Raw genomic sequence first — 12,708 nt, forward strand, 5'->3', positions numbered from 1 at the left:
CACTTACAAACATGTTTTTTTGGTTGGATGTAATATAAACATCGAATTACACTCTCTTCGCAATCACCTGAACAATTTTATCACAACTCTTAAGGATCTAAGTGAAGAACATGGCGAGCAAATCCACCAGGGCCTTCGTACGATAGAGGGCCGCTATCAGGGCCACTGGAATGCACACATGATGGCTGACTGCTGTTGAATCATTCAGAAGAGCTGTCTGCCTTCAGCATCAGCAAGGAAGTCAAATAAAAGAAAGTTTTTTCAACTTAACAACTTCATAAAATAGGATCATCTCTAAAAAAAGAGTGTTTTTTTACAAAAAGACCCAAGTGTCATCTTTTTTTAACCAGAGCTGATACAGATATTTCAATCACAGATTTGAAATCGCCATTAAAAATTGGACTAATATCATGTAACATAACCCAATCATCAGAAATGCTGTTGTGCAGTGTAATAGATCACCTATATTAATATGGCGAGGATTGAAAAATTTTTTTAAAAAATCTATTGTATTGTAAACTTTGAATTTTATGAGAATGTGTGCATGCGCTAGACTGCTGATATTACAAATAAGCTTAGTACAGGATTCATAATCTAGGTGGCAGCACTATTCAATCAATGGTGTCAAAAAGTTGACTGAGAGAGAGGGCCTCTATCTAATCCATATCTGTGGAGAGGGCTCTGTGTTTAAATATTACTTTTCTTCTCTGTGGTTGACATTTTGTCGTTCATTCGGTCACATCCTATTTCCGTCGGCCATTTGTTTTTTGACAAAAACCTATCTGTCAACCATTGTAGCGTTAAAATAATTTGCGTGTCAGTGAAAGAAACCCATTTGATTGAAGATTGGGAAAAGTTTCAAACCAAAACAAACATCAGAAAATATTAGAATAGGTTAGTCTGGATTTCTACCAATTTCTACATAAAATACTTACATATATCTAATACCTGCTAGCTGTATGTTGCTACAGCTTACATTAGAAAATGAGCACAGTGCTGCAATAATTTTAGTGTGTTTATTTTTGTCAGAAGTTACTAATAGTTCCAGACTAACTTGTAACTAATTTTCTCACCTTGTTTATTTCTCACTGTAGTCACTAATAATTTAAGAGACCTGTTACTATCTGGGTAAAGGTTATTAAAAAAGGAATGAAACAAAAACAAAATAATTACTAAATTGTGCCATATCTTTTATTTCTTTCTCTTTCTTTTCTTGTCTTGTATGGTGTACAATTAAGTGTGTTCTATCTATCTATCTAATGCCCGTGCGAGATAAAAATGTTGAATGAATAATTGTACCATTTTCAGATCTCTGGAAAAAATATAACCAAAGCGTTTGAAGCAAATGATTACCGGAGCCTCATCGTTAGTCAATTGGGAGCATTACTAAAATGACTACACCACATGAGCATGGTCAAAGGCAAACCGTTGAATGTAGAGTAACAAGTGAAGGCATCGTTACAGCTCAAAGTGACGATTGGATGGTAAATCAGCACGAAGAAGAAATTGATTATCATGAACAGGAGGTTGAAAACTTCGATCTCAACAATTCTCATGCTGTTGAACCTGAGGAGTCTGTTGAAAAGAGACCAAAAATTTTGATTCAACGGTATGTTTATAGAGAAACTTGTTTCATTGTATCTCATTCTGGTTAGTGCTTAGGCATATCAAAGGTTATTTGTATTTGTACTTACCTTAACCCTTCATTCAAGATCTGCGAATTGAGACACAATAGAGATCAATTTGTTACGTGGTCTTGTACGACCGCTTGGGATTCTTGGGGTTTGATGGCTTAATAGCCGTACATCACTGTCATCTTAGATAAAGCCTGGTCCGTGAGCACATAGAATTTTGTCCAACGACCCCAAGCTACCCATCCTTATCGCTCGCGCGTAATTATATTGCTGTTGCGCTCGCACACTCACTGCGGGCGCCCGTCGCACAGTCGCGACAGCAATATAATTACATGCAAGCGATAAGAATGGGTAGCTTGGGGTCATTGGACAAAATTCTATGTGCTCACGGACCAGGCTTTAGTTAATAATAGGTATGGTTTTTATTGCTGGCTACTTATATCTCATTTACAATGATTGCAGGGTTTTTCACCAGCCCCAAAAAGGTAATGTGGTTCAGAAGTTAGATTACATCCTTGCCAAGTCAGATGAAGAGATTACCAAACATGTCTTTGGTGGGTTATTTAAGAGCAAGTACTATGGTGAGTTATCAAAATAATTATCATTATCTTTGTTTATTATAATAATAAAAGATAAAAGCTTTATTAACATCCAACTTTTCACATTCAGAGTGGTTTTATAATACATATTAATAAAAGAATCTTCAGGCTACATAACTGAATACATATACCTACTTTAGGGAAATGAGAACATGTATTTAAAACTTCATTTAAATGTAAAAAAAACATGTTTCAAAGTTGAGGTTAAAGTGTAATGAAAACCCTGAATAAAAACTATAATATAGTATAATAAAAAGTTTCACTTTTTTATACTTTCAGCTTATAAACCTGAAAATTACTGCAAGAAACATGATCCAAATTTGCCTGAACATATAGATGATGGACTACTCAAAGTGGGGGACAAGTTTGATTCCTTAGAAACATTTCGTTTATATGTTGATAGTAACGCGAAAAAGTGGAAATATTACCTAAAATGTGCTGATTCACATATAAAAGATGGCAAATCAATATTCGTCTATAGATGTGTGTTTGCAAAGTCATCAAATTATAATTATTTTAATGCTAAGGGACTAAGAAAAAGGTAAGGAAAGGTATATTTTTAAAAGTAACTTTAATCTTGGACACATTTTTCAAGTTTCGGATCTCAATGCCTTTTATTTAATTCAAGGTAGACTTGGTAATAGTAGTAATTACTAATTTCAAATCACTCATACAATGTAAGCACAAGCCTATCCTTATATAAAATTATGTATGTACTCTATGCTTTAATGGAAATAAATGCTTTAATAATTAATCAATATTATTTTTTTTAATTGTTGAATCATGATAGTTGTTGGTAACACAACCATTAGTACCTACATTTTTTTATGCATAACTAGGTATTTGACCACAATCGCACCTGGTGTTGAGTCAGTCGGGATGCAGTCTAGGATGGTACAAATCTGCCCTGTGCCTATTTATTCTCGCCTTGAAAATTATTTATAATTATTGTGCTGTTTTTAGAACTTCCAAAGTGCCAAAAAATGAGTGCCCCTGCAGAGTAGTGTTAAAACCAGTACCAGTAACCGCTGACACCTTGACAGTGGTGTATGTGTGCAATCATCATGACCACCCTTTGACTGACGATTACTTCGACAAGTTGCAGCACGGAAGACGGATACACCCCAGTGTCAAAGAAGAGGTAAAGTTGTGTTCAATTTTGAACTGCTTCTGGAATAGGCTGCAAGAAATCGTGCGTTTAATATGTGGGGTTTATGCTGATAGATAATTTATAAAATAGGTTTGGATTGGCACACTATAACACTAATCAATGAGGGCTATTGCTGCTTTTACACTACGCGGAAATTTGCCGAATTAAGTCAAAAAAACAGTGGAGTGGGGATGAAATTAATTCATTTTTCATCCCCACCCCACTGTTTTTTGACTTGGCTAATTTCCGCGCAGTGTAAAGGCAGCATATCGTTTTAGCGCTCACCAATTGGCGCCAATGTCACAAATGTAGTGTAAAATCACTGACACTTGCTAGTGGCGAAGACAGTGGCGCCAAATGGACTATTGCATTTGCATCTTACACTCGCCAGGATGGCACCACTGTAGAGTAGGGTCATGTCAATCGCCAGTGGTGCCAACTGTGATGTATAAAAACGGTAGCCCTCATTGCACCTGAGGCATTTATTTTTATTTCAAAAATTACATAAAAATCTAACTTTCAGTTTTTTTTAGATAATGGACCTCTTATCTTTGGATGTAGACCGTGAAGTAGTGAAAAAATATTGCGAATCATTGACAGGTTATAAAATGGATGGAATATATTTTAACAATTTAATAATGAGGATGAAGAGAAATAAAATTGAAAGGCAATTTACATTAGATCAACTCAGAGAAATGTCGAGGAAGATTGAAAGTAAGTATAAAATGTATATCAACATTAGGAAACAAATTTAGTCTCCATAGCAAGAGCACACCCCTTTAATTTACTAGTGGTAAATGGACAATTTGGCATATATTCCTCACAGTGGCGGCGTAAGGCGTAGGCGACGTGGGCCACCGCCTACGGCCTCGCGGAACAAGGGGCCTCGCACATCAAAAATTTTGAAAAAATGTATACAAGGTGGAGATGACAATATCACAATACGACCATAAATGCAAACATTGACTATTAAATATAAATTCTTGATAGCTAAACAATGTAGTTAAAAAAATATATTTTTTTCCAAACAAATTCAGCCATAATCAGACACAAAATTAAGCAACAACACGGTTTTAAGTGACGAACATTAGGTATTCTTTGGCGCCATATTCCCCCGTCTTGCCCCGCCACTGATTCCTCATGCTTGAAGCATTGGGTTGGGTAGGCTGATGTTCAAATATTTGTCCCATAGTTATGGTAACCAAACTATACATTCACTTATTCCCAATCCTCTTAGCTGTATCAAAGTTTGTTTTTGCAGAAATAAAAGAAGAATTGGGTATAATAGATAAAAATGATGAAGAGGATACTATTAATAACGAATTTATGTCGGCTGATGATGAAGACAAAACTAAAGGTAAATTATCTATTCCAAAGAGCGATATCGAAAGTCATAAGTGCCAAAATACTGGTTAAATATGAACAAATATTTTTGAATTGATTTGTAGTAATAGACAGATCTTTTAAATTCTTTAATTATTTTCAGATAAAGCGTCACAGATTAAGGAGGCGATAAATGTATTGAGAACAGTGTCGGCGCCCAAGAAAGTTCCACCAAAACCGAAAACACCTCGTGAGTATTAACTTAGAAATACTCATTTAGAGAAGCGTTTTTACGTAATTATTTTTGTAAGCCCGTAGTTTGTGACGAAGTATAATTATCGTTCCATAGCCATAGATAGGACACCAAAACTATTGCAGACACGCTCGTAATGAATAGAATTCATTGAATAATAATGTAACAGTTATAATTCATAGATTTACAGATTACATTGTGTTTCAGGTAATCCCAATATAGGTAGAAGACGACCCAAAGTAATCAGCAAACAAAATTACGAAGGTGGGTACTTACTATTTGACAAGCCTCTATGTTTTTCGATTGACATTATTTTACTTGAATATCTATTACATTATTCAGTCAAAGGAGCACCTTATTTGCTGAATTTTCTATAATTTGATATATGATTATGATATATGTTTCCTATACCCACTTTTTACGTATTTTCACTTTCGTGTATTCGTGTATTGAACCTATTACCTATCATTGATTGTAATGTCATTGATTGAACTTACTATTCTAGATTTCGACATGGAAACTCCAGTGACGAGTAAGAGTCGTTTAGAAGCGCGTCTCCAAGAGTTGTCGTTCGATCAAGAGACCCTACAGAGCATAAAACACTTGCAAGACTCGGTGAGGGGTGAGACAGAAAATTCTTCTAGCTCATTTCAGCTGGAATTTGAACCTTCTAATAGGTAAATTTTCTTCTGTGTGTGATTTTATAAGTTGATGTAGCAATTCTACACTATTATTATAAAGAAGAAAGATTTGATTGTTTGTCTTTCACAATTTTAGAATCCTAAATTATTTCTGATGAATACGCTGTACGAAGTTCGCCGGGGCAGCTAGTATAAAATATTTCTGTTGTGGATTGATCTCAGTTTGATATTTACATTTGAAACTGAGAGTGAGAACATCAGCTCAAACGCAAATTTATTATGTAGAATATGATTGATTGATTAGATTTTTTATCCTTGCTTTTTCAGGATTCAGAGAAATAAATTTAAAAAATACGCCAAAAACTCCCAAAGAGTTCCTGAGCCTGTTCCAACTGTAATACCAAAATTAGAACCCCAAGCAGTAGTAATAGAAAATACTCAAAACGTCGATCCCTATGAAGAAAACCAAGACATCGTCTATGAAAACGTAATGACTGTTGTGGAACCGGTGGAAAATTGCAATGAAATAATAGTATACGAAAGTCAAGAAAATAATAACACGGAAGTTATAGCGCAACCTGAAGATTATTGCTTGCAATTCGAAGAAAACACTGAACCGAAGGAACAAACGATTGAACAGTTTATAATGATGGAAAATTTAGAAAACGTGCCAGAAGTACATATTCAGGTTACAGACTTGGCTACAGTTAGTATTGTGTCGAATGACGAAGCTTCGAAGACTGATGATCAAAGGAATAATAATGATGAGATTACAAACAATGATCAAGAAATCCCAACTGTGACTGAAGTACACGACCCGGCTGGTAATGATGATGAAAAAATAGACGAAGTAAAGGAAGCAAATATAACAATTTTAGGCGATGCAGACAAAAACATTGATCTTGGGACAGATGCGCTCTACGAAGTGGTAGTAACGGATGACAAAAAGTTAATACCGAGTAGAGAATTTGTAAGAAGTGTGATATTTAATAAGCCCATCAAACCTAAAAGTAAACGTCGTTTAGCAATGCCCCAAAAAGCTATTTCTAAAGGTCAACCTAGGAATAAAGCGAAACCTAGTAATAAAGGTGAACCTAGTTATAAAGCTGTACCTATTCAGGAGGAAAGGTTAGTACTTAAAATACGTTGCATCAGAAAAGTATGTTTGGTTCACCATGTTGAGAAACCTAATAAAATACATAAACAATTACTCGACAGAACATTCACAAACACGCCTTTAATTTAATAAAACAACAAACCTTTTTATTCTTAAATATTAATTCAGCATTATGTTATTTTGTATCAAAAGAGGCAAAACTAATAATTTCTATGAGGAATTATTTTATTTCTGTTGTTTATAATTCAATTATTGTTATTTTCCAATAACTTGCAATGCACTTACAGGGCTTTTGTTTGTGTCTAGACATATTTATTTGTAAACACCTAATTCAACAACAGGATGCAATAAATGAATATGAATACTAAATGTAATTGTAGCCTTTCTGTAACTATTAACCTTTTTTAAACAACTTACATTTTCAGATCCGATTTAAAACGCGTCATCAAACAAATGGAACTTGACGAACTAGCTGATGATGAATGTTATATGGTTGTGGTGGATGATATCGATGTTGATGAAGTACAATCATTATCATCTGAGGATGACATGTCCTGTGATTACTCTGTGGAAAATAGTGCTGTTTTCAGTCGCAATGAAAAGATTCAGCGTAATGCATTAAGTTCAAAAGGAAAAGACAGTTTGCGTTCTAATAAAATTGAAAAAGAAATCGAAATTATTGATCGATTAAAAAAAATGAGGAAAATTTTAGAGCAAGATGTTAAGAAATTAGTAGTTAGAAAAGATATGTTGGTAAGAGATATTATAAGAGCCAAAAGATGTAGACGATTTTAACAGCATACCGACCGTATATTACACATTGTAAAAAATATTGTATTTATAATTTATGATAACAGATGGTGCCTTTATGGCCTTATGTTATATTTATTACAGCAATAAATAAGTTAATTTAATATAACTTTTGTTTTCTTCGTAAATAATATCCTTATAAGTTAAAATAGGTAGGCATATTAGAGACCTTAGGGCCTAATGTGAGTTTACATCAAAGGCGATCACTTCACTTCTCTAGCTATAAACATTCAAAAACTAAATTTTCATACGTTTGATGTCTCAGCCCACTGATCTATCATAGCACCATAAAATACAAACATGTCGCGAATAGGTTTTAATTTAAGGTATTGATATTTTAAGTACAATATTTCCATACAATATTTAATTGTTTATTTAATTTGCTCAACTTTTTTAAAATGGAACGAACGAAAAGAGAAAAAGTTGAGTCTTAACACACCATCTCGCCCAAAGCATATTAAGAATGAGTATTGCTATAGTGACTTTGTCTAGAAAATGCCTTATCGTACCTTGAACTTGAAGGCTTTGGTTATAGAGACAAAAGTTTTCATGATTATGGCCTTAAGATTTTGTCTTATCAAGTAGGCAGTGGTGTCTGGATGAGGTTGCTGTGTATTAATCTGCAAGACAGATACGTAAATTTCATCACCGCCATAATTTGCACGAACGAAACCGGTTGCACGGATCGCTGGATAGATCACAGACAATGACTGTCAGACAAAGCCACTTTCACCTCGCCCCAGGCCAGGCATGAGGGTTTTAATGACATGGCTTTTATTTTTAGACAATAGGATAAGTATTTTAATTGACAAATAATGAATGTTAGATTATAATTAGGCGACGAACGTGATGATAACTCAACATAATAGTGAAGTCAAAAGTGTTTTTATGTAATTAGTCTATAATATATTTATTTTGTAGCTTACGAACTACGAATATTCATGAATCATGATATTACCCACTTACTTACTTACTTAAATTTTTACAGTTTCACTGCAATTTATGATTTACTATTATATCCCATCATAGTACTTATCTGAAGTAGGTAGCTCTTACCACCTACATAACAAATACTGCCAAAAGTACCTAACTACTATTCTGAAATACTAATCAGAAAGAGTTATTGTGAACCTAATTTCACTTAAAAGATTATGTAAACGCTGCCATTTATAAAAAGTTTCGAATACAAATAAAATTTATTCTTGAATCTCTAAAGTAGGTAATTTATGTGTATGTGAGCTGCGAGTCAATCAATCGATCGTCAAGAGAACAAGTTTGATGATGTAGCTAGGCGGTTCTGAGACTCGTGCTGCGTTGAAATGTGCATGCACTTTAGAATGTATTCAGCGCTGACTTCAGAAAGTTTAAACGGCTTCTGTTACGCCATATTATACCCACTGTCAAAACTGTACTGGAACCGCAAGGATAAAAACTGAGAGTTCATCAAAGTAGCTTAAGCTCCTTGATCAGTGAGGTATCCGAAAAGAGGAATCATGTACCTTCAAATCTACGACGATCGTTGCTTTATTTGGACACAGCTATCTCCTGTCCACGATCAGTGCCTGTAGACAATGATACAGTGGTGACATTATGTTAATAACACTGTTCAGACACTCGTTTGTGGGAAATATGCCATCCATTCTTTAATACATACCCACATAGACTGTTTTTAGTATACCTATTAGTGAAGTGATCAAGAAATCAAATCAATAACGAATCTTACATTGTAGGTCTGGTGCAAGATGACAAGACAAACTTCCTCCTCGACAAAGTTCACATTATAAAATCCGAGGCTACCAATGTAACACGCAAAGTGCAAATGTGAAAATGTGATGTAACGCTATTTACACCGATATTGTAAAGCAAATAGTTTGATAGTTATTTCACTTCCGCTACTTCTCCTAAAGGCCAAACTTGCAATCGTTCTCGGCATATGAAAACCCTGAAGATTGTGCACTATTAGGCAGTGAAGCACTACCCTTTAAGATAATACAGAATATGAGGTTCTTAATTACATAAGTATATATTTAGTTTACTTACTGGAAGAACCGATTTACTAATTAAGTAGAGAAGCCAGTTGATTTGGACTCCAGGTCTTGACTATTTTGCTATGTGTTTGTGTGAAGTTACGTACTAAACAGTGGACATAATCGTCAGTATCGTCTAGCTAGGTATCTTTTTAAATCAATTTCTGAATCGGTTATAACAAAGACAACAATACGCTATTGTTGTATTTGACTTGTACTTGTTATGTTCTTGAATAATATACTCTTCAGCTTGTTACACAACGTTTATTTAATCATTTACAATTTCTTATAACCTTCCAGTTGACTCACTAAGATGGACGCTTACACAATGGCGCCAAACCCGCCATGACATCTAGTGTTGTCCTAGGTGCCTAGTGATGTCCATACCTAACATTTCCTCCCCCTTTATCATCTGATCATCTCAATACATTACAATTTCCTGTACCTCTCAGGTACCTTTATAAGTCTACCTGATCGACTTCTTATCTCATTATTTCCCGGTACATTCTCACTATCATTCTGATCCGATACTACTTCCCTTTCCGGTACCGAACTACTCTCATTTCCATTAACCAAAATAGGGTTCCTGTAATACCAGTCATTAGTTTCATTAAATTGTACAGGTTCCCGTTTCTCAAGCATGTTTCCACTTCTACACTTTCTTAAAGCACTACCATGATAATATTTTTCAACACCGTTTACCACAACTAAAAATCTAATAGGGGACAAACATTTTGAGACAACCCCTTTTACCCACCTCTTTTTATCATAACTCTTACACCAGACCGTTTCTCCCACTTGATAAAGATCATTAAATTCACAGGATTTCTGATAATCTTTGACATGACTTTGCGGTTTCATTAAATCCAGAGGTATCATTGGTTTATGTTGAAAAATACTATCATTGGGTGATTTTCCAGTATAATTTGGGGTGTTTCTATACATGAACAAAAATCTTTGTAATTGTAACTCCCTAGTTAGTCCCGACTTAGTTTGTTCCAATCTAGACAGGCCATTTTTTACAGTTTGTACTACCCTCTCAGCCAATCCATTAGATTGAGGGTGGTAAGGTGGACTTTTAGAAACTACAATGCTATTACTTTCCAGAAATCGTACGAACTCTTGAGACGTAAAAGGCGGACCATTATCACTGACCAATTCAGTGGGCAATCCAATAATCGCAAAAGTTTTACATAACTTCTCTATCACCTGTGAAGCGGTAGTACTATTCATAATATGTATATCTATCCATTTTGAGTGAGAATCTACTATTAACAAATATGTAATGTTATTTTTCATGAAAAAGTCTATATGAATTCTTTCAAAGTTATAATTTGTTTTCGCCCATGAAAAGGTAGGACAACTATTCGTATAATTTCTGGAAGCTTGACAAATATCACATTCAGCTATTAATTTTTCAATGTCCTCGTTTATCCCTGGCCACCAACAATAGTTTCTAATTAACATCTTAGTTTGAACAATCCCATTGTGAGATTCATGAAAACGATTCAGATATTTTTTTCTTAATTTGGGTGGTACAATCACTCTACTTCCCCATAAAATACATCCCTGTTCTACAGTTAATTCTGCCCTTTTTGAAAAATATTGTTTTAAGTTTTGATCTTTTACAAAGTTAGGCCATCCTTGCTGAATATATTTAAAGACCTGATTTAACAAAGAATCTTCCTGAGTACTAACAGAAATTTCTTTAAAACACAAATGGCCATCATCCTGACCAAAATTAAAATAATTGACACAGTCGGTTACTTCAGCTAATTCTGGCAATGGCAACCTAGATAATGCATCAGCATTGCTCAGAAGTTTGCCTTTTCTATATGAGATTTCATATTGATACCCAGACAATATAAGTGCCCATCGCTGTAATCTGGCATTTGCTGTTATTGGTATTTTTTTTAATGGGTCAAATATAAATTTAAGTGGTTGATGATCTGTTACTAAAATGAATTTCCTACCATACAAGAATTTATGAAATCTTTGTACTGCAAATATTATAGCTAAGGCCTCTTTTTCAATCTGTGAATAATTTTTTTGAGCGTCATTTAAGGTGCTAGATGCAAAATAAATAGGGTCACCATCAATCTTATGGCTTAGAACTGCCCCAACTCCATAACTACTTGCATCAGTTGTAACATAAATATCTTTACTGCTATCAAAATGAACTAATAAGTTATCACTTGTAATTAATTGTTTACTAGTCTTGAAAGCATTATCACATTGTTCTGACCATTGAAAACTTTGACTTTTATCATTTTTTAACAAACTATATAGTGGAGCTAACTTTTCTGACAAACATGGTATGAACTTCCCATAGTAATTTATTAATCCTAAGTAAGACTGTAACTGAGACAAAGACTTTGGAGTTGGAGCATTCATAATTGCCTTTATTTTGTCAGGCAATGGTCTAATTCCTTGTTTTCCTACTACATGCCCCAGAAATTTAATTTCTTCACAAAAGAATTGACATTTCTCAAAGTTGACTTTAACGTTGTATTCTCTAAGTCTGTCTAGAACTTTTATCACATTTTGATTACATTCAGTCCTACTTTTTCCTGTAATCACCAAATCGTCAATAAAACATTTAACATTTTTAAGCTCTTTTAAAATTTGATCCATGACATATTGAAAAACAGATGGCCCACTAGAGATACCAAATTGTAATCTTTTTGGCTGGAATAGCCCCAAATGTGTATTTATAGTTAAATACTCCCGTGACTTTTCATCAAGTAAAAGTTGTTGGTACGCTCCAGAAAGATCTAACACACAAAAACAACTAGCACCACTGAGCTCATTAAAGATATCCTCTGGCAAGGGCAAAGGATAGTGTTCAACATCCAACATTTTATTAACTGTCACTTTGTAATCCACACAGATCCTAATTTTATTATCATTTCTTTTAGCTAAAACAATTGGGCTTGCCCACTCACTATGTTGTACTCTACTGATTATACCAGCCTTTTCTAAATTCAACAATTCTTTTTCCACTTCTTCCTTCATAGCATAGGGTATTGAGTAAGCTTTGTGAAAAATTGGAACTGCCCCATCTTTTAACTTCAATTTAGCTTTCATGTGATTAATATGAGAAGACCTATCCTTGCTAAAAATATCCTTGTATTTAGTTATCAACGTCAATATA

The 12,708-nt window shown here is 34.3% G+C and overlaps 1 protein-coding gene across 1 annotated transcript; it reads left to right on the plus strand.

The window, feature by feature from the left end:
- Positions 1-759: 759 nt before the first annotated feature.
- LOC114359218 (uncharacterized) lies at positions 760-7,636 on the plus strand. The gene is made up of 12 exons (XM_028313515.1): positions 760-894; positions 1,309-1,609; positions 2,097-2,215; positions 2,513-2,774; positions 3,197-3,374; positions 3,917-4,097; positions 4,645-4,740; positions 4,870-4,956; positions 5,167-5,223; positions 5,465-5,636; positions 5,928-6,728; positions 7,143-7,636. Exons 2-12 carry the CDS (start codon positions 1,392-1,394, stop codon positions 7,510-7,512), a joined length of 2,541 nt encoding a protein of 846 aa, XP_028169316.1. The 5' UTR covers positions 760-894; positions 1,309-1,391; the 3' UTR covers positions 7,513-7,636.
- Positions 7,637-12,708: the final 5,072 nt, after the last annotated feature.

The sequence above is a fragment of the Ostrinia furnacalis genome, unplaced genomic scaffold, assembly GCF_004193835.3.
Source record: "Ostrinia furnacalis isolate ACB-3 unplaced genomic scaffold, ASM419383v2 OfSCF4245, whole genome shotgun sequence".
Lineage (NCBI taxonomy): Eukaryota > Metazoa > Arthropoda > Insecta > Lepidoptera > Crambidae > Ostrinia > Ostrinia furnacalis.

Excerpts from the sequence above, each read along its gene's own strand:
- LOC114359218 (XM_028313515.1), top strand. The coding sequence starts at position 1,392 with ATGACTACACCACATGAGCATGGTCAAAGGCAAACCGTTGAATGTAGA. Across the intron at positions 2,216-2,512 it reads ATTTAAGAGCAAGTACTATG|CTTATAAACCTGAAAATTAC; the intron begins GTGAGTTATCAA and ends TTATACTTTCAG. Across the intron at positions 4,957-5,166 it reads ACCAAAACCGAAAACACCTC|GTAATCCCAATATAGGTAGA; the intron begins GTGAGTATTAAC and ends ATTGTGTTTCAG.